Source organism: Podarcis gaigeae, assembly GCF_964106915.1.
Source record: "Podarcis gaigeae genome assembly, chromosome: 3".
NCBI classification, from domain to species: domain Eukaryota; kingdom Metazoa; phylum Chordata; class Lepidosauria; order Squamata; family Lacertidae; genus Podarcis; species Podarcis gaigeae.
Genome location: NC_139680.1, coordinates 68,072,790 through 68,095,721, shown reverse-complemented (window position 1 = coordinate 68,095,721; position 22,932 = coordinate 68,072,790). Strand labels below are relative to the sequence as shown.

Genomic DNA, 22,932 nt, shown 5'->3' with positions numbered 1-22,932 from the left:
CCACCAGGTTTTTATTAAACAATAATAATGATTATTCAGTGTTATTCTGACTGTTGCTATTTATGTCTGGTTTGGTTTTATTCTGTGGGTTTAGAACTGCTAATTATTCCCCTTTTTTAGCTGGTCTGGGCTTCTAAATGGAAATAAGAAGTGAGGTTAACAGTTTATGAATAAATAAAATAAACTGCAAATAAACTGCAATTTTATTTATCTTTGAATAGTTTTGTTTGTTTTCTCTCTCTATCCCCACTGCATGCACTTTTTTAACTGCTAGAAACTGTTGCACTCAGATGCTTGAGAGGTGGTCTAGAGAAGGCATTAAGAGACTGAGCTATAAAACAGGAAGTTCCCAGTTTGAATTTTGACTCTACTTGAACATATTGCTGGCATCTCCCCATCTGCCTCATGTAGTCTGATTTGCATTGTAAAAATAACAAAGTAGTGTACAAAATAAAGCCAATGCACTTAAAGAACAGATATCCCACACAGTCATTACTAAGAATCAGTGCCTGGGGATGTCCGTATGAACAGGTAATAAAATAATAGTGATCTGCATTACAATATTGTTGTAAGGATTGCAACAAGATACTGAACGTGACATACTTTCAACATTTGAAAGCTCTGTATTATTCGGCTATTTGTCTATCTCACTTCAACTGTTATTATTAATAGGATCTTATTTAATATTACCAATATCTATATAGTACTCTTTCAATTTCTTAAAATAATGTGAACAGAAAAAATGACACTATGTCTAATAAAGCAGCTAGCTAATATTAGACTATTTATTCTCTTTAAAAGCTATATCTAGCCCCACAGGTACTACTTCAATAAAAGTAATCTATAAATCTATTATTATTCTCTTCAGAAAACAGCAATTAAGGCCCAATAAAGAGCATTTCCTGAGGATGAATGACAAATTGCCCTTAGTTACGGTACTTACAGTCATTGGTTATCAAGTCCTCCCAGATGTTTATTGAATCTAATAAAGTTACCTGCATCTTCATTATTATTACATTAAAAACATTTCTCCTTAGAAACTGAATGCTTTTCTGGGTCAAAATAAGATTTAGGTATAGATTTAAATTAAAGAACCTGGAGGAATGATCTTATGTGTTTTCTAATTTATATTTAATTTTCTACAACAGAATCCTAAAAAACACTCTTAATTAAGAGGCTTAGTTGGGAGGCTATAACTATTTTTGTGAGGGGAAAAGGTTTGCAATTAATCCAGGAATTAATACATACTCCCCCTCCCCCTCCCCCTCCCCTACTGATGGGAAATAAACTATTAATTCTCTTATCTGGATTTTGTTCTGGAACTTGATCTGGCACTTCTGCTATTTTCTACACATAATGGTAGAAGCAGCAGGTATCAATCAGCTGAGAAGGAATATGGCAGCACTAAATTCTGCTGCTTCCAGTGGTACCTTGGGTTACAGATGCTTCAGGTTACAGACTCCACTAACCCAGAAATAGTACCTCGGGTTAAGAACTTTGCTTCAGGATGAGAACAGAAATTGTGCTCCGGCGGCACGGCAGCAGCAGGAGGCCCCATTAGCTAAAGTGGTACCTCAGGTTAAGAACAGTTTCAGGTTAAGAACGGACCTCCAGAACGAATTAGGCTTAGGGTTCAGACATAACACACTCTAGAACGAATTAAGTTCTTAACCTGAGGTACCACTGTACCGGCATCTATGCAGCTATGAACATGGGAAGCTGCCTTATAATCAGTCAGACCATTGGTCTACCTAGCTCAGTACTGTCCACATTTATTAGCAATGGCTCTCTAGGGTTTGAGGCAGCAGACATTTCCAGCCCCACCTGGAGATGCCTGGGATCAAACCTAGGACCTTCTGAAAGCAGTCCCCCCCCCCCAACCTTCCCCAGTTAGCGTTGAATGTTAGAAGTACTGTATCTGGCAAAGAATGCCAGCTCTCTCTAGGATTGAAACAGGTAATATGCTGCATCAAATATTCTTCACAAACACTTCCTGGTTAAGGTCACAACAAGAATGCAAAGATTACTTTTAACATTTTTGAGAAACTTCAAAATACTGAGAACTGAAACAAGTAATTCAAATGGCAACTCTTTGAAAAATAATTTTAGAATTGCATATTTTGATTCCATTTAGCAAACACCCCCATCCCAGAATAGATCTGTCCAAGTAGGCAAATACAATACAGGGAAGTTTGTAAAATGAAAACAACACACATTGTAAGCTTGAAAGCTTGAAAGTAGAAAGTTGTAGATGGGTGGGAGGACTTTCTCTTCTTTCACCTTAACTCTCTTCCCATCCTGCAAGTCCCTTTGCCAGAAATCACTTCATTGCTCTACACAAAGAATTCAAATGTCGGGACAGAGGGGACCATAAACGCATTTGATGCAAAAGATGAATGCACACTGAACTTTTTAAAAATGTGACAAATAACCGTGGGGCTTTGTTCACTTACAAAGCAACAATGTAATGAATTTAAATTATCTAGTTTGAGGACTAGCAATATAAACATAGCATATGTGGGAAAAACAGTGTCTACTTTTTGTTTAGTAACTTGGTAAAATTATAAATATTATTTTCATCCATGCATCTATGTAGCACAGGGCCCTCCCCATTCAGCATGTTGCTCATCTTGTTTGTGGTTCTTCTTTTTAATACATGCATTGGCTAAGCACTTGGAATATGCACTTGCACTCAAAATAAAAGGTTTCATTCTCAATTACAGCCAGTGTTGAACTATCTTATAAGTGTACACAAAAATTAACACTCAAGTGTATAATTGTAGTTTTATGCTCAACTGCCCAATTATGCACTTTAAAGCACGTTCAAAGGAGCCATTGAGGGCATTCAATACCTCAGATCCATAAAGTCTACAGAGTACCTTCTAACAAGACAGCTGCATAAAAAGGAATATTCCAAGCTATAAAACACACAAAATGCTAAAGTTTCATTCAAACAAACATGAAACTGAAGGAAAGGAGATTTCATAATGCTAGCAAGTAAGGAACTAGATCTGCAGGAGTTTGTGAGATGTCTCTTTAACAATAACAAAACTATTATTATTAATATTATTATTAGTATTCCCCACCCACCTGGCTGGGTTTCCCCAGCCACTCTGGGTGGCTTACAGCACATAAAAATTGCAAAACATTAGAAAATTCCCAATGCAGGGTGGCCTTCAGATGATTTTCACCCCAGCACCTAAAAAGCTAAGGTACAATATAGATTTCCTGTGCATAAAGGGCTCCTTCTGTGAATAGAATGCACTGCCTTGGCTAACACATAATTTCTTCAAATATTTATAGAGGTCATCATCATCATTTAGAATCACTATTACTTCCAACATTAGCAACATACCAGACCTTTCAAATTACCTATTTCCTATAATTTATGCAGTGTTCCTAAACACCGGAAACACAGCGAGACAGTGTCAATATGTTTTAGAAGTGATACAGTGGTGCCTCGCAAGACGAAATTAATTCATTCCGCAAGTCTTTTCGTCTTGCGAGTTTTTCGTCTTGCGAAGAACGGTTTCCCATAGGAATGCATTAAAAATCAATTAATGCGTTCCTATGGAAACCGCCTTCAGACCAGGTCCGGGGACAGTCTGTCCCCCGACCTCTTCTGAAGGCCGGTGGGGGGCGAAAGTCTTTGCTCTCCCCCCCCCCCGCCTGCCTTCCCGGGACAGCGGAGACTTCTCCGCTGTCCCGGGGCGGTCTTAAAATGCTGGCGGGCGGTAGCGAAGCCTTCGCTGCCGTCCCCCAGCATTTTAAAAGCCCCTGGGACAGCGGAGACTTCCCGGGGCGATTTTAAAATGCTGGCAGGCAGCAGCGCTGCCGCCCGCCAGCATTTTAAGATCACCCCAGACAGCGGAGAAGTCCTCCGCTGTCCCGGGGTTTTTAAAATGCTGGTGGGCGGCAGCGAAGGCTTCGCGGCAGCAGCGCTGCCGCCCGCCAGCATTTTAAGATCACCCCAGACAGCGGAGACTTCTCCGCTGTCCCGGGGCGGTCTTAAAATGCTGGCGGGCGGTAGCGAAGCCTTCGCTGCCGTCCCCCAGCATTTTAAAAGCCCCTGGGACAGCGGAGACTTCCCGGGGCGATTTTAAAATGCTGGCAGGCAGCAGCGCTGCCGCCCGCCAGCATTTTAAGATCACCCCAGACAGCGGAGAAGTCCTCCGCTGTCCCGGGGTTTTTAAAATGCTGGTGGGCGGCAGCGAAGGCTTCGCGGCAGCAGCGCTGCCGCCCGCCAGCATTTTAAGATCACCCCAGACAGCGGAGAAGTCCTCCGCTGTCCCGGGGTTTTTAAAATGCTGGTGGGCGGCAGCGAAGGCTTCGCTTGCAGCAGCGCTGCCGCCCGCCAGCATTTTAAGATCACCCCAGACAGCGGAGAAGTCCTCCGCTGTCCCGGGGTTTTTAAAATGCTGGTGGGCGGCAGCGAAGGCTTCGCGTTTCTCCGCTCTCCCGGAAGGCAGGCAGGGGGGAGCAAAGACTTTTGCCCCCCGCCCGCCTTCAGAAGAGGTCCAGGACCTCTTCTGAAGGCCGGTGGGGGGCGAAAGTCTTTGCTCCCCCCCCGCCTGCCTTCAAAAGCCATCCGGGATAGCGGGAAGCGCTTCCCTGCTATCCCGGACTGCTTTTAAAATGCTGGCGGTGGGGAGCAAAGCCTTTCGGCCCCCGCCAGCCTTCCTGGACCTCTTCTGAAGGCCGGAGGGGGGGGAAGGCTTTGCTCCCCACCGCTAGCATTTAAAAGAGGTCCCCGGAGATTTCCCTATGGGCTTTCTTCTTGCGAAGCAAGCCCATAGGGAAATTCGTTTTGCGAAGCGCCTCCAAAACGGAAAACCCTTTCGTCTAGCGGGTTTTTCGTCTTGCGAGGCCTTCGTCTTGCGGGGCACCACTGTACCTTGAAATATATTACATTTTCAGAGGATGAAAATGCCACTTAAAGAACGTCCCCCTAGGAAAACCTCCATACCAGCTGATCTGTGTTAGGGTTCTGAGCAAAGATTCAGACAACTTAAAGAAAGATGCTATTGCCTCACTAAATCTGGGCATGAGGCCTGAAGGTAGTGGGATCAGGGAGCTCATGGAACTTCAATGAATTGGCTGTGCCTATGTGCCCACAAAGTCCTGACCTTGCTGCCATCCTGCCCCATGCTAGTACAGTGGTACCTCGGGTTACATACGCTTCAGGTTATATACGCTTCAGGTTACAGACTCCACTAACCCAGAAATAGTACCTCAGGTTAAGAACTTTGCTTCAGGATGAGAACAGAAATCGTGCTCTGGCAGCGCAGCGGCAGCAGGAGGCCCCATTAGCTAAAGTGGTGCTTCAGGTTAAGAACAGTTTCAGGTTAAGAACAGACCTCTGGAACGAATTAAGTACTTAACCCGAGGTACCACTGTAAGGAGTAGTAATGCTGCTGTCAGGATGACAGCAACAGGTCACACTGCCCCACCACTAACCACTACTGGTCACTTTTGAAGATTAGCAGAAAAGTAATGAAGGAGCCAATCTGTCCAACAAGGAACCTGGAAACAGCAACCCAGACCACCAAATCAGCCAATCTCAGCCCCTCTCTAGCTGCCCAAATCCCATGTTCTTCACTAGGAAAGTCTTCAGGACCTGTGCCACATGTGAGAACAGGTGATCTGCTAGGAAAGTGTCCAGGTCCTGTAAAATCTGTATCCAACCAATTGCATTGCCTTAACTTGGGTGACCAGACTGAAACTTGGCACAGTCCAGCATGGATCCTTACCATCAATGACCACTGCCTGTTTGTTCTTGTGCTTGTCCTGACCCCACTCCTGGTGAACTCTGCCCAGCCAATACAGGACAGCTTGTGACTGACATTTTCCACAAACAAATCATGCAATAGACAAATTTATTTCTTTATTTAAAGCATTTGTATGCCTTCCCATAACAAAGTTCTCTGCGTGACTTGCAGAAATCATAAAGCAAACATACTAGCCTTTATCAGCTTTAAGAGACCAGGGGCAACAGTTTCATGAAGTTTCAGATCCCATCACATCCCTCAGAATATGACAATAGCCAATATTATATACAGTGGTACCTCATTTTACAAACACTTCGGGTTACCAACACTTCGGGTTACAGACTCAGCTAACCTGGAAGTAGTACCGCAGGGCAAGAACTTTACCTCAGGATGAGAACAGACATCGCACGGCAGCGGGCAGCCCCATTAGCTAAAGTGGTTACTCAGGTTAAGAACAGTTTCAGGTTAAGAATGGACCTCCAGAACAAATTAGGTTTAGGGTTCAGACATAACACACTCAACTGTGGTGAATGGAAAATGGAAGTAAAAGCGTCTGATCTCCACCACGAAACTGCACCAGAGAAAATGGAACTGGGTGAGATCAAGCTCCACTGTGGCTCATTTCAACAACAATATACAGTGCTCTTTTAGACTATGGAGGTAAATAATATATGAATGATTTTTCATGTAAGAGTTTTTAGATCTTTAAAAATTAATTTTTACTATTTTTTGTGAAGGCAGTTTATGAAGGAGATGGGGAACAGTTCACTCTTTCACTGACTTGTATGTATATGAGTAATTTCATATGTTCCACTGCCACTTTGTCAAGTGATGGGAAGTCAATGGAGATATATGCACACGTAGACCATTTCCTGACCATATGTTAGATATTTTCCCTACAAGGAAAAGTAACAATCATAGCAGCCAGCTAGGAGCCAAGGTCCCTTCAGCTGCCCCAGTGAAGTATTTGAGCCCCCCCACTAGTTGGTGGGCACTGCCATTCAAATGGTGTGCCCATATTTTATTCAACCTGACACCCCTGGCAACAATTAAGATTCCCTGTGGTTTATTCTCAGTCTTCAAAACTGTTCTGATTGCTTCCATGTCCTATCATAAATACTTGCTTATTTTTCAAAAGAAATAAAAAAAATGCACACAGGTTTCATCCATTGCCCTCAGCTAAAGATTCTTATACACAGAATTGGTCTGCAGGCCATAGGTGTGCACAAGAATATCCTCCACTGAACAGATGGTTAAGCACTGCCAGCTTTGTCAGCTTTTGGAAAAATCAGGAGGTACACGTGTAATATCAAGCTCCTTTCTACCCCAAAAATGAACAGAACTCTCATATACCAAACAGTGCCTGCCATCTCATTCAGTGTCAAAGCACCCCACATATAACACAGAAATATTGGAAGTTGTCCTAAATCAGGTCAGACGGTTGATCTATTTTGCCTAGTATTGTCTATGCTAATGGGCAGCAGATCTTTCCCACAACCTACTACCTGGAGATGCTGCATTTTGAACCTGTGACCTTCTGTATACAAAATATATGATCCACCCTTGAGCTATCTTCTCCAAAGATTCAGCATCCTTCATCATATACACATTGCTTGACCACATGATCTGTATGCGTAGCCTTAACTTTGTACCCTTGGGCAGTAGACTTGGTCATACATGTTTGTCAATACAGCTTCATTAATTTTAACAGTTCAGGTACCTCTCTGAATATTAATCACACTTTCTTTTCTCTAAGAATAACAAAATGTGAGTAATTGCAATGAGCAACGTTCTGTCATATTTCACATAATGAACACAATTGTATTACTGAGAGAGAGAGAGAGAGAGAGAGAGAGAGAGAGAGAGAGAGAGAAATAGTTATATTATGTACACACGGAATCAAATGACACATACTAATGGTTAATTAAGCAACTACCTATTACAATGACAGCATTTACACAACTCAGCAGAAAAACAGGAGAATGTCCATTGGTATTCTTAAATAACAGAGGGAAGGAAGAAACAGAGAAACAGTTCTGTAGGAAATGCTATCTATTTTGGAGGAAACCACTTGCCCAGCTACCCTTCTGGCCAGAGGTTTAACAGCAATCTATTATTATGAAGAACGTAAGAGGAAGGGAGTGATTCAATCAGTTCCTATATAACTCCAGCTGCCAAACTGGATGCGCCAAAGAGGAGTGTTAGGGAATTTTATAAAGATAACCTCTGCTGAGACTGCAATGTCAGCTTTGCAACCTTCTGGCTGGGACATGTGTTGTGAATGCTGAGCCAGTGATGATAAAAAGAATAAAAGCATAGAAAATAATCGGGCCAGATTTCTGAACCAACTGTGCAACCTCATTCTATGCATATTTACTTGAAAATCTGAATTTTGTAAAACTTATTTGCAAGAAAACATGCAAAAGATTGCAATTCAGCTTATCAGAGACAAGCAAAAGCTAAATCTGCAAAATAAACCTGTGTGACTAGGATATTTATCGATAAGCTGAAGTTGCCTCAAACTACCACAATCTCAGAAAGCATTTAAGGCACACTGTAGTATAGCAATGTTGAGAAATGTTCACTTTTTAAAACATTTTATGCAGAATATATTCCTTAGCTTGGCATTTTGTACATGGTGTGCTTTTCAGTTCTAAAATCATCTCAAATCTCTCTCCTCCAGAGGCCAATTCTTGAAGTAGTGGCCTGCACTCTGTTCTTAATAAAGGCAAGGAAGGTTTTGCCCAGGAAAGAACTGAACGATGTGCTCATTTTTAGCTGTTTGAATGTAGCCATCTTTATATGGTCTCTGTTAGTACTACATGTATTTTTACTGATAAGGACAATTATCTGTAGTTCAGTCAAACCAAGTTCAAAAACATGATCATTGCACTTGACTGTTGTTGTTCATTGGGCTGAATGTAGCTAAAGCACAAAATGTGAACCTTTGGTTGTGATCCTTTTATTATGTGTGGGGAACCTCCAGGTGTTCTCATACTACAATTCTCATTATCTCTGGCCAATGACCATACTCGCTAAGGCTAACTGGAATTTTAGTTCACCAACATCTGGAGGACCAAGGGTCCCCCCCCCACCTGCTTTATATAATTATGCATGCATAAAGTTTAGAACAGTGAGTGAAGCTCAGACAGGCCCTAGGACTTATTCTCACATCCCCATAATCTAAAATATAACCTGCCCTACTCTTTCCCAGCCCTTGAATTTGTAGCAGAAAAAGCAAAGTCATTAGGCATGAGAAGAGCAAGCTAGTTAGCGTTGGACTAAACCCTGCAATCCATGGGGCCCAAAATCTTTGTTAATAGATCTGACTGCAATCAAGTATGCTCATAGCAATGCACAGATTTGCACCAATGTTGTTAAGAGCAAAAGTATAACAGAGGAATTATTTTTATAAGCAATGACCCAACATAAAAACCTTTTTGTTCACACTCTGTTACCTGTATTAAATTTTGAAGAAGTTTAAAACACCCCCAGAAAAATATTTGGAATACACTCTCCCAGCTGCAATGCTCACCACAGCGGCACTCACTTAAGGGTCACTGCACACTTGACTGACTTATTTTTTTAAAATGATATGCTGATTACCGGCAACTACAATCATCTCTAAGCAGCATACAAGTAATAAAACACAGAAAAGTTAAAATTAAAATGCCTGTTGGAATAAAAAAATCTGCAGTAGGTGCTGGAAGTTAGGTGTTGGCTAGAAATGTGGAAGATTTTGGGGGAGAGGAAGAAGTAAATGGCCAAGGAAGGGTTAAGCCAGGCATAGGCAAACTCAGCCCTCCAGATGTTTTGGGACTACAACTCCCATCATCCCTGACCACTGGTCCTGTTAGCTAGGGATGATGGGAGTTGTAGTCCCAAAACATCTGGAGGGCCGAGTTTGCCTATGCCTGGGTTAAGCACTCAGTTCCTTTCTCTGAGGCACCTTACCATTGAAGGCATTCTACATGCGGAAGATACCATCTCACCTTTAATACAAATGGCTGCTATATAAAGCGTCTGCGCCTCAGACTTCAGATTTACTATTTAACATGGTATTAACATATATTTTTATATGAAAAATGGAAATTAAACCTGCTTATAGCAAGCAGATGAAACAATCACATATATTCACCAACATTACCGAAGTAGGCAAGAAAAACAAGCTTTTTCCTGTTCTTTTTATGAGACACATATAAGGTTTTCTTGCTATTTATGTAAGAACGAGTGTCAGAAGACATCGAAATTCTCGCCTGTGTGCTCTTAGCAACTTTTTTTTTACGCTGTCAGTCAATCCTGTGTTATCAAGTGCGAAAGTAGAACATGCAGTTATGATTAGAAAGCATCAAGTGTTCAACTGTGCTAACAGTTCCTTCTTGATTTATCCTTATTCTCTTATGTGAGTATTCTGACACTCTTGAGGGATAAATTTTATCTATAATATTCTGTCAAATGAACGGCAAGTGAGAAAAGCATCAATTAATTTATCACTGCTAACCGGGAAAGTAAAATAAACACTTTATTTGTGTAGAACCAGATTTCTCTTACACATGTGAGGAAGAAGCAAAAGCCATTATATAAAAGAATGGATCAGAATTTTACTAATTTACAATAAAAACAGGAGATGCAAGCAATAAGGCAAAATGTACATGAAAGAATGAGGTTGTTACTTCCACATATGCTCAGTTCATCTATTTTGACAGGTGTTACCTAGGAAAGACTTCAAAGAATATTCTATTTCCCAACTTTTGTACATATCATGGATTATTTGGGGAATGAGACGGAGGAGAAGAACTTCCTTCTTGAAAGGCTGCCTCTTTCCCTACAGATCTCCTTGGGTGTTAAAATGGGCAGTATTGGTCCCACCACTCTTAGAAGTTCAGGAGAGGGCATTCCCTTTGGCAGGCCCTAAGTTGTGGAGCTCCCTTCCCACGGATGTGCATCTGCCATCTTCATTTCACAGCTGTCAGCAAATGCTGAAGGCACACCTCTTTACCCTGGGCTTTAGACACCAAAGATATGAGTACCAAAGATATGAGTTTTTAGGGTGCATGTTATTTTGGTGTTTGCAAGTTGCTTTAAACTAGTTTTAACATTGTGTTTTAATTGTTGTAACCCTGGAACCTTAGAGTGAAGGGGAGGGGGAGGAGAAGAATAATATAGACTTCTAAAATTGAAAAATCTGGATAACACAGAATTTTTATTGCTTTGCTTAGGAAAATATGCTGTTTTCATGTTACCTACATGTCTCTTTTTCTCAAGTGTGCTTTTTAAAATAAAAAGTCTAAACTGCCTTTCTACTCAATATGCAAGGTAGGGTAATTTTAAAACACCAATAAAAAAATGAAATAACAATAACATTCATACAAAACACTACAGAAATTAAAATTTCACATCTTTAGGCTGCATATCTAATACTCAAACTCAATGGGCTGAAATGCTATAGGATTTGGCCAAAGCCCCACTAATCCAGCATACTGCTCAGCCTAACAGAACAGCTAGACCACAGTGGATCCATGGACCACACAAGGGATTAGCATACTTAAGGCACATGTCTTACTCTACAGTCGTAACCATTTGCACCAGTATAAAGCAAACATGGATTGAACATCAGATTCACCATTCTTGGGATATTGATCCACAGATGTAAGCCATATGCAAATTATTATGCCTTATCATAAAATCTTATTTTGTCTGAGTCACTTTGCTATACTTGCCATTAGAGTATATTTGCCCAAATGTACCTATTTGGCTCGTGTAATTAATAAATGCTTGCTTGTCACCAATTAGTATACGTCCACATTTGAAACTCTAAATCTAGTTCTGGGGAAACAGGGAGTTTTGTGATGTTGAACAAGATATGCACCTGTGCCAGTTAACTGGGAAACATTCATTTATGTATAAGTAATAAAACATTCCCTTTGAAGTGACCATGTTGATCATGAAATCACATTTTAAAATGTTGTGTTCACTACATGCTCTTTCTACTATAACTTACTTATATGCATGGCCACTTGGCAGGGAAGCTGCTGTTTGATTCTGTGACCATTTGGGGCTATTAGTTATACGGTATACCACTAGTAATGCGAAATCTCTTACCATGAGCCGTGCTTTGTTGACTAACTTTATTTGTCTTCCATGTTCTTGTTTCCCATAGCCTGTTAATTGTGAATTTTCAGGGCAAACTTGTCCAGTACTATTGGCCCCCCTTTTTTAGTTGTAAACTGATGTTACCAAACATATGGTATGGCTGGTCCTGCAAAAGCTATGCTCAGGGTACTATGGGAATTGTGATCTCACATTACCTATAAGACTCAGTCATTGCCCAGTTCTAAGCTAGTATACAAGCGGTGATAATAGGGGTGTAGGTTAAAGGAGTATCTGAATTTACAAGCGATGAGGTCGCGTATGTGCAGCACCGGGAAATTACATAGATTCAAACCAGGAGATGGCACAAGAAAGCTGGATAATCCTTGTGGCTCACAAGGAGACAACCACCCATCCTGGAGCCCAAAAGAGGACTTTAGTGAAGGCAGAGAAAACCCTTAAAAAGCCAGAGGTGCAACGGGGCTTTGTTTAGGCTGCTCAGTCTCTGGTGTGCATGGTAGCGCAACAGCAACTGCTGCTTTTCCACAGCCTTCAACTCTAGTTGAAGAATGTGTTGTGTGGAAAGAGAGCTGGAGAGCAGGAAAAAATGTGTCTTTAGAGGCTTTTAGAGGGTGCTCCCCACTTACGCATGGAACGTAACTCCTGCATAAGTGAGAGTACACATGCACTAATCTTTTTCATTCTGGAAGCATAAGTGATACCAATGAATTAATAAAAAGTAGTATTATTCTCTCTCTTTTAGCACACACATGCACATACACACAACGTTCACATTTTCATCTAACAGACATTGAAAAGTGTAGAACAGTGTATAACAGCCCTGCTGTTCTTCACATCCACTTTAATACAGTGGTACAGAGCACTGACAGAGGAAAATACTGTGCATCACAAAAGTCACTTTTGTTCATGATTGGTGATAGAAGTCTGTCTTAGCACAATCATATTTTTGTAGCCATCAAATCACTCAGACAACTGATATTCATATTTTATAAGCAGAGAGCAAAAACATTAAAAAGAAAGAAGGTATATATAAGGGAAAGTGAGTCGTTGCACTTCTGACAAGGCTTAAATCCCAGGAAGCCAGTGTCTGTGAGCCAAGAAAAGGCAATATAATATTTAGGCACATCTAGGAAAATGCTTGTAAATTCTACTGGTTCAATGAACAGAGACACCGTTTTCATAATTTTATCATTGTACTCCATGGCTGACTGATTGTCAGACCAATGCCAAAGCACAAGTTCCCATTTGAGTGACATATGGATTCAACCAACCAGAGAGATGTTAGAACATTAAATACCACAAACAGACAGGACAAGAATACCAAATTAGCACTCCCGTAACCATATACGCTAGTAAAGACCTAGGGTTATTCTCTAAATTCTCAAGCCCTTCGCAACATAATGCTACCTTCTCTAGATAAACAGCTTCACACTTCATAAAACTGAAATACATTCTGAGAAACAAAATCTCAGAAGGAATGCTTGAAGAGAAAGACCTTAAGAAGGTGAAAGTGTGGTTTCCAGAATACTGAAATGCACATATTTAGGAGGTAGAGAATTCAATGTAGCTTTCAGCTCTAGCACATGGAAGGAAAATTTTTAACCTTCATGTAAAGCCATTCTTGAGAATAAAATATTTTAAGTGTAATGTAAACATTTAAGGCAGTTAAATCTAAAACATGTACAGTATTCCATTTGTTATCCAACATGTTACAGCAGTCTTGATGAAAGGGAGGAAAGAATTCTTAACATTTCATTTTAACTAGCAACTTCCTAAAGAACATTTAGCTATTTCAGCTTTTTTGCATGACTGCTGATAGGGTAAGAAAAACTAAAAATGTGTGAATGCTCAGACTTTTGACATTTCTGAAGTATTAATATGCCTTAAAAAAACAACAACAACCTGGATGCGTCATGTCGTAAAATGCAGGTCCCAGTTCTGTTGTTTAAATTCATAATCAGTTATTTTATAAAAAGTCAAGCCCAATAAATTGTTTAGAAATATATAAACATAAGCTGCTTCTATCCACATTGTGTGAAGCATTAAAATACTGACAAGAAATGCCCAATTTAAAGGATAAAATTCAGAAATAATATTAATTAACAACAAAAATCCCTAAACAGCTTGGACCTCAGGTATCTGGAGGAATGGCTTGCCCTGTATCAGCCTGCTCAGCTTCTTACATCTGCAATGAGACCCTTATTGTTGCATCACCACCCAGGCAAGTTCCTTGAGTAGTGACATCATATGGGCCCTTGTCTATGGTGGTGCCCTGATTATGGAATGCGGCAACATTACTTACATTTTGGCACCAGGTTGAACTTAACTGCTATCCCATAAACACCTGGGCAGGAAGCAAATTGGTAGGCTAGAAGTATGACCTGCTCTTATTTAATTTGGGTTGTTATTTTAATTGTTGTTTTAAATAATTGCCAAATTATGTTGTAACCGTTCCATGGATCAAGTGATGAAGGGCAGGTTAAAAATTCACACAGTAAATAAGCAAGCAAGCCTAATATGCCAACAAGAAATAAATAGAAACCTGTCAGCAGTCCTCATCCCAGTTTCAGGGAATCAATATAGCAGTTAGAATGTATTGTGAAGGCAAGGGCAGCATAAAAAGCAAAGCAGTGCTCTATATAACTGCCTAGCATACTTGCTCATGCACTGTCAGATTTTTCACTTGAATATATTCAAATAGGTAACCTGGGATGCACTGACTAACTGTACCGAATCTTACATAAACAAACATCTAATAAAAGGAAACATTTCTAGAGCACAAAGGTTATGCATTCAACACACTTCCAGTGTACTCCTGATGGAATTTTGTTACAAAATTTTTCTGCTGCAAGCAGCAATAATACTTTAAGAATAGCAAATGCATCAAGGATAGTCTGTTCAGTTGACTTTTAAGAAATATATCCTTCTATTTCTTCTTGTAGGGCGTGCCCTCTCTCCTTCTGTAATCTTCATAGAACTCTAACCCGATGGTTGCCATTAATTTGATTCTGAATTGATTCTAGAATGTATTTTAATTAATTGTGCGGTTTTATGTACACTGTGCTATTTCTACCTGTTGTTAGCCGCTCTGAGGGTGGGATACAAATTATTATTATTATTATTATTATTATTATTATTATTATTATTATACTACACACAGTTTCCCTACTCTAGATGTCTCTGCAGACACATGTTGTTGGCTGTACTATACAATGCCATTTTGTTTTGTTTCTTGTCCCAATATTTCCTTTTTCTTTTTCACTGTATTAAAATAGTAAAGAAAGACATGTTAAGAAAAAGATGCATTCCTTGCTGTACAATTTTAATACAAATTCTCTTATCACATTTAGCTTGAATTTCCTACTGGGAGAAAAGACAATAGGGAAGCAAAACATATAGCCCACAATCTAGTGCTGTTTAATGCACCACAGACCCACTGAAATCCTGGGGTGGGTGGGTGTAAGTCTTGATAGGTTTCACCAGAGTGCAGTGGTGCTGCTAGGCATGGACCTCATGGCTCAAGTCTAGGGCCCTCAAAATGATCACCCAGAGAGCAGCAGATGATAGGGCAGTGGCGAACAAGCCTAACACCGGGCTCTACAAGGCTAATGCTGATGACCACAGCATTCTTTCTTCTTATTCTGGAAAACATTTTACTGCCTAGGACCAGCCAAGTTTTCGCTTCCAAAATTTACTACCGTTTCCCACAACAACATGGTACTTTTCCCCGAGTTAATGGGTTTACCACCAGTGCAGCAGAAGCAAACCTCACTTTATTCCTGTAGTCATGGGAGTGATGTGATTTAATTGAATTTAAAATGTGGAACTACACATTTTCAGAGCGTGCCTTATTTAAATCAGGGTTGACAATTATTATTTTTATTTGACTTTTTTGCTCTAAGATATCAGGAGTACAGGCAAAGTTGCAAAGCGTATAATAGCGGGCGGGAGGGAGAAATTAAATATTAATTGCATGTTTCGTAATAGAAGTTGCATGCATGGCTAACTAAATGGCACCCCTCCCCAGAAATCTATCTGAAGTTACCTAGCTGCACCAATGTCATAATATAGAAAAATTAGGGGAGTCTCCTTGGGAAGGTTACCCAGAAAGATTTAGGTTCTCTCACTTTTGCCCTAAAGAGCCATTGCTGGTCAGATATGCGGCTAGATGGACAAATAGTTTAACCATAGTATAACTGTTTGCTTCCTAAGCAATCATCTAGCCATTTATGTACTCAGCACATTTGCTTATTGTAATGGCATTACCTTCTTAACCTACTGAAATGTCACTAAATATTATTTTAATTCTTAACAAGCAAAGAAACAAATAAATATTGAGGTTAACTTGCTCCTGAATGTCTAAAAATAATACTAAAGTAGATGTTTTGCAAGATCATTAACTGTAGATTTATTATCACTTAATAAAAATTAACTATGCCGCCTAAAGCATGCTAAAAGGATCAGGCTAAAAATAAAAAAGAGTAAAAGTTATCTTTACTAATTTTATATAAACACAACCATAAATTATTTTTTTAAAAAGCTGCTAAGATCATGTTATTTTTGTAAACTGCAGAGGTTTTCTTAAAAGCAAGTGGTATATGTCATGAAATTTTGTTAAAGAAACAAATAAATCAGTGTGGTCCACTGAGCAAGTATTTTACAGTATAGGCTTCAGGGAAGACAGCAGTTGCGCTGACATAGTGAAAGCACACACAGTTATCTGTAAGTTGTAGGCAACTCTGGGGACGGGGTTGTTGCATTGCAAATCTGGAACGGGCAGTTAGCAGAAGGACAGTTGCCCCTTGTGACTGGGATTTACAGACTCGTGATGGTGAAGCTCACGAGAGGGCCATGGGCTGGGCACTCTCTCTCAGCCTACTTCACATGATTGTTGCGATGACAAAGACAGAATAACTCCTTATGACCCTGACCAGCGATGCAGCTAGGTAACTGTTGACCACTGACTTGATGGTCTCACAAGAGTCCCAATCAGACTCCCATATGTATTGCTTCCGTTGTGAAGCACACAGATAACATTTATCTTCCTCCTTCTGCAAACGCACTCACTGGTCATTCCATGTGTTGCAACTGGAATATATTCCAAAAAGGCAAACAAAAAAACAGTTTGCCAGATTGATAACAAAATAATAAATACTCTGAGCCTATGTATTTTGCATTTTAAATTCACATGATTCATAGTACCAGAATGACTGCAGGAATAAAATGAAATTTGCTTTCCCTGGAAACAAGCACCTCTTTGGGTTTTTTTTGTTTGGTTTTTTTTTAAATGGGTAATAAATGTTTAATGTAAAAATAATAAAGTGTGTATCTGTAACCATATACATGCATGGCTGACCAACCCAACTATATGTATTTCTAATGGGAGGAGAATCCCAGCCTGGTCATGCCAGCTGAAAAGAGGCCTGCTTACCACTATATTTATTTGACCATTTGGTTTGTTGCTGCATGGGCGGTTATTCCTTCCACCAGCACGGAGCTGTGAGACCCTTCATTCCAGCCTAAGCCAAAAGGCTGGCCGTGATCTAAGAGGGAACGCTCATTGATACGCCTTTGATTCCAACTTTGGTGAGCAAACAGACAAAGTTTCCCCTGAGAATTGCAAGATGGCAGCAAGGTTATATATAAAGATAAAAATGTTGAGTCACATCAAACTAAGTCATCCCATTTGTGCAGGGACTTCCAGTTAAATAACAGAACTTATCCTCCCTCTCCTCCTACCACATGCCCCCAAATCTGTTCTGGGGGTGCATGGGAAAATGAAAGAAAGAGGCATTTCCATTGCTCAGATAGGATGGCTTTGCCGGATACAGCCTATTTAGAATATAGCCATGGTGAGCACACCTCACACAGCCATGAGGAAGTTACTGCTTCTTTTTTGTCAAGTCTAGTCCAACTGCATTTCATTTAGTCAGTAAGAAAGTTCTCTATGACGGTAGTTCAGTATGAGGCATTTACGCAGAAGAAGGGAAGTTTCAGTTACTAGAATGGAGGACAGATGCTGAAAATGCAGAATGTAGAGAAAGTTAATGATGGTCTATTCACCTGTTTCAGGAACACTTGGTTAGATGACAGTCACTGATTACTACTGCAGGGCTGGGATTTTTAAGGCAAGTACTCTACATAAATGCCTATTTCAATGGGTTCTAATTATCATAATGAATGGCTGGATATACCTTCAGATTGAGCTTTTAAAAAACAATTATCAAATTCCACTAATTTCCTTGTACTACAAATTGCTATTATACCATTACAAGGAGAACCCAAATCTTTAAAATTACTAAATATAAGGCACTGAGATCTAAGGTAGAGTTCTCAGACTATGTATAATTCCCCCCCCCCCCCCGCTTCTTACTTTGCTGAGCATTTTACAGCTATGTTAATGGTTCCCCCTTCCTTGCATAGCCTATTCCCCAATACTTGGAGCAAGCATTCCCAACTGTTTAATCATGGCTGAACAATTGAGAGAACCATCACACTTCCCTTGCAAAGCATGAATTAACTATCATTACCTCCACTGCACTCAAGTGTAATACTCATACTAAAGTTTATCACAATTAAGGCTTTTAGAAAAGGTGCAACAGGTTTTTATAATGTAGTGTTCGGGATATCACTTTCAGCTGCTGACTGACAAGAGTTGATGGATATATATATATACAAAGACCACTTGACAACTGAGTTACAGAATCTCTCAAATGTGTTAATTGCCAATGGATACCAGCAAAACAGGATTACGAAGCTAATCCAAAAGGAAACACCCCCCAAAAACCAAGACACAGAAGAAAACAATGGCATGGCCCTCCTTCCTTATATCAAGGGCACTACAGATAAAATTAGCAAAATCCTCCATAAACACAATATCAAAACAGCCTTTTGCACCAACCAAAAAATAGCCAATATCCTCAGAAACCCCAAGGATAAAATCCAGTTGGAAAACCAAGGGATCTATGAAATACCCTGCAAAGTCTGCCCAGCCACGTACATTGGACAAACAAACAGACGAATAAATGCACGTATCGCAGAACACAAGAATGCCGTCAAAAAAGAAGAAAAAACTTCCTCTCTTTTCCAACACATGAAAGAAACAGGACACGAAATTAATTTTGCAGATTCCAAATTGCTCTTTAACACGGAACATCACCACAAGAGAATAATCATGGAAGCCATCGAGATAGAGAAACACCCTCACAACATGAACAAGCGTGACGACACATCCCGCTTGCCAGACATCTGGAAATTAGCCCTCCCCACAAAAACTGACACCAGATCCAGAGGCACACAGAACGCCAACACCAATCAACCACACCAGACCCAAACCCAGACCCTCTCCACAGATGAATTACTGACACCATCCAGTAGCCAATCCATGGTGGCACCTCCGGATGCTGCACCCCCCTGCAATCCCTACACAGATCTGGCTGACACAAGCCACAAAACCACAGCTCGCCCCTATACACGAAGCCAAGCCAAAGCACAACTAAGTGCAATACAGCCATCTTCTCAAGAAAACTCTTCACAAAGTTCAAGAGGTCAAGACACAAAGACTTTAGCAACTAATCCACACCTAATGACCCACCTAAGTGGTACTCAGGATATCACTCAAGAAATCACTCAAGGTATCTCTCAAGTAATTAAGGAACAAAAGAAGAAAAGGCACACTAGCCTGGGAACTTCCTCTCTGCCCAGAACATTGGAGGCTAGACACCACACCCCCTCTACAGTATTTATAGGAACTCAAACATTGAGATCCCGCTCTGTTCCAGTAACAAGAAGCCGAAAGCACCAGCCTGAAGATGACGAGTGAGACCTCGTCGAAACGTCGCCTAGACACCCCAACTTTTACACGGGAAGACACCCGAGGACACCAAAACCTGCATTCCTGTACCCGTGAAAATCTACGAAAGCATATATATATATACACACACACACACACACACACACACACACACACACATACACACACACATATACACACCGTATATATCCCTCTAGAAAAACGTGATATAATAGCTCAGTTCATAAGTAAGAAACATATTGTAACTGCAGCCAATCAACAGTGTGTGCTTTCCCTCCTTCACTTAGCAAATACTTGAAAAGAAATACAAAAACAAAAGATTCATAAAAATACACCACTTTTTAACATTAGATTTTAAAACATTTGCTGCCTCCATCTGTCTTTTCCAAACCGAAAGATTGCATGTCAGTGAGTCATGATTTCATCACTATTTCATGTAATGCACTGAAACCGCAGCAGGGCAGGGGGGGGAATATTAACAATTTGAAGAAGCTTTATGCAATACTTTCTAGTATTGTATATGACAAAAGCTTTTCTGGTAATAATACTATGTTAAAAGAAGCATCCAAAACAACAGCTTCCAAGTTTTAGTGCGTAGCCTCACACACTTCACTGCTGTATGACTTAAAAACCCCCCATAATAAACTAGAATTATATTCAGATTGGTTATCTGCAATGGCTGTTAAAGGACTAGAAAAAGGAATTTTCTGTTTAACTGAACATAGGCAGCAATGAAAAATATTGCATTTAAACTAAACACATGTACAGTTAACACACCTTTTAAAAAATGTTTTAAAGCACAGCTTTAAAAAAGGGGGCAGAAAACTAATGGCATGCTGAGATAAAAAAATACTGCAATACTTTTCAAGGACAACCTCAAGGTAATACTCAATGACAGTTTTTAGAGCAGATTTTGTCTAGCTGTATAATGCTGGTTCATTGGTCAGGTGCTAGTACACATTACTCATAACTGTCCTTGGACTTCTTATTCATAAACATGAAAATGTATTTTAAAAATGGAAATACGTTGTGAAATCACAACTCAATCACATTTCATATAAGTTATTCAGAGAGATTTCTTTTTCATTTGTTCTGTCTGACCTGACTAAAAGTGCTTCCAGGTCAGACGTGGGTCTTTGCCAGGACAACATCCAGACATTGGCCCTGTCTGTGTGGTTCTATAGTTGCTCTTCTGCTGGTCAGTCCCTCTAGTGTCCTGCCTAATTACTACTGCTGCACTAATCTGCCAAATGTCTTACCTGCTATCACAGTGGCAGGCACACCAGCTAGGGGAGGCCAATGTACTTGGGGGCCCTTCGAAGTTCTTAAGGAGAGAGCTGTGCCCCCTCAATAATGAGTAGTAACATTCTGTGTGATGTCACACATCATGTGTGATACTAAAGTGACACTAAATGATACTAAGCCTATATCACACCCCTGCTGGAAGCTTTCCTCTAAACTAAAGTAGTCCCGCCATGTTTACCACTTCTTAATAAGGGAGAAGATACTTGCATCTTCTGAATAATTTTAGCTGCTCTTTTCTATACCTTTTCCATATGTATGACATCCTTTTTGAGATGCAACTAGAACAATACAAAAGATGCTAAATGTGGGTGTACTATAGTGCTTAAAAGGGGGAAGGAACTGGCATTATGATTCTTGCTGTTTATTTCAATCTCCAATTTTTAATCATTACAACACACTGAGCCAATGCAGTCAGTGAGTCATCAAGAATTACTAATACCTATTTCAAACATAGAATCATGAGCTTGGATTAAAACCCACACTTGTTAGGTGCCACAAGACTAGAAGCTAGCCTGGCACACTAAACAATAGTTCCCTACTTCCTATGTAACCAAGAGAAAAATATAGACACTTCGGCCAGGAAAGAGATACTGCTAACTGAAATCCTTTTGCACTTGGGAATCTGGCAATCAAGAAGATTTCACCCTTCTCAATTTCAGAATGTACAGGAAGGAGGACAGCTTTTGAAAAAAAATCAGAAATGTTAGCATCCAAAAGTATACTGCTTATTACTTTCATGCTACTAATTCATACCTCTTCTATTAATAAAATTAACAGCACCAATATCAGGATAAAGAAAACGGAAGGGGCACTGAGCGCTGAGCAGGAAAACTCATTTTTCCAGCTCAGAACTATAGTCAGACCATCAATTTATCTTACTATCTTTTTATTGGCATAAATCCTACTTTCTAATGGCTGCCTTTTTCCTGCCTGTGAAAAATTATTGGGCAGTTTACACTAACTGCTTTCTGTCATGTTTCATTTCCAAACACCATCTTTTGTCAGTTTATTCCAATCAACTCCAAAATAGACCATTAATGTGAATAAAGAAGATCTGTCTTCCAACATCATTAATGAGATGATTCAAAGAGTAACTCCATCTCCACTACTCCCTGCCCTAAAATATAAACACCTCACATTTTGCAACTGACTCCCAAAATCTTGAGATATGCACACACATCTGCCTAAAAAAATAACCATGCACACAAATATGTGTATCTTTTTATGTGTAGCTATACATATTCACTGGATTTTATACTCTGAACCATGAAGGGGAAAATGGTAGGATCAGAATTTCTCAGCGGGGGGGGGGGGAATGGGACAGAAAGAAACCTCAGTAGGTGATAAGAAAGGAGTTAACTATGGTGAGTATGAAACCCTTCTTCAAGGTCAGCTCTCGTAAGAACACATGAAGCTGCTTGCTGGATCAGATCAAACACCCACCTACTCTGTCATCCTGTTCCCACAGTGGCCAATCAGATGTCTCTGGGAAGCCGGCAAGCAGAACATGAGGGCAACAGAATGCTCTCTACTCGTTTTCCTCTGCAACTAGTATTTAGAGGCATGCTGCCTCTGATACTGGGTGCAGTACATAGCCATCATGACTAGTAGTCATTAATAGCCCTATTCTCGCCATACACACACACATTTTCAACAGAGTGGTGCCTTTTGCTGTCTCATAGATGCACTATGAACTAAAACAACTTCTTTCCAAAGGCAGTCTATCTCAATCAGTTCACATACAGAGGTCTTCAAATTTCAAAAATAAAGCAAATGACCAGCTTTAAATTTTCTCTAAGGGCAAATCATTTTTGATATTAGACCATTTTAGCTAAAATTTCAAAAGCCACAAAATAAAACAGCTGCAGCTTAGATTTGCCTTGGTTCAGAGAGAAGACATTCGGTATCTACATTTCAGAAGCATGTCCTGACTTA

General features: G+C 40.1%; 1 protein-coding gene across 18 annotated transcripts in view; it reads right to left on the bottom strand.

Annotated features, from left to right (window-relative positions):
- Positions 1-22,932, bottom strand: part of ARID1B (AT-rich interaction domain 1B) — a 354,961-nt gene that overhangs the window by 279,614 nt on the left and 52,415 nt on the right. Inside the window, exon 1 of one of the 18 annotated variants that reach the window (XM_083731955.1) lies at positions 20,952-21,058. The exons of 15 other annotated variants lie outside the window; for them this stretch is intronic. Coding sequence is in view for 1 of the 3 variants with exons in the window: in XM_083731954.1 (XP_083588080.1) it covers positions 17,742-17,804 (63 nt within the window). In the remaining 2 variants the exon portion in view is untranslated. Of the gene's footprint in view, positions 1-14,009; positions 14,035-17,741; positions 17,894-20,951; positions 21,059-22,932 lie in introns of those variants that run through there. 2 more of the 18 variants (XM_083731954.1, XM_083731956.1) reach the window with 2 other exon arrangements.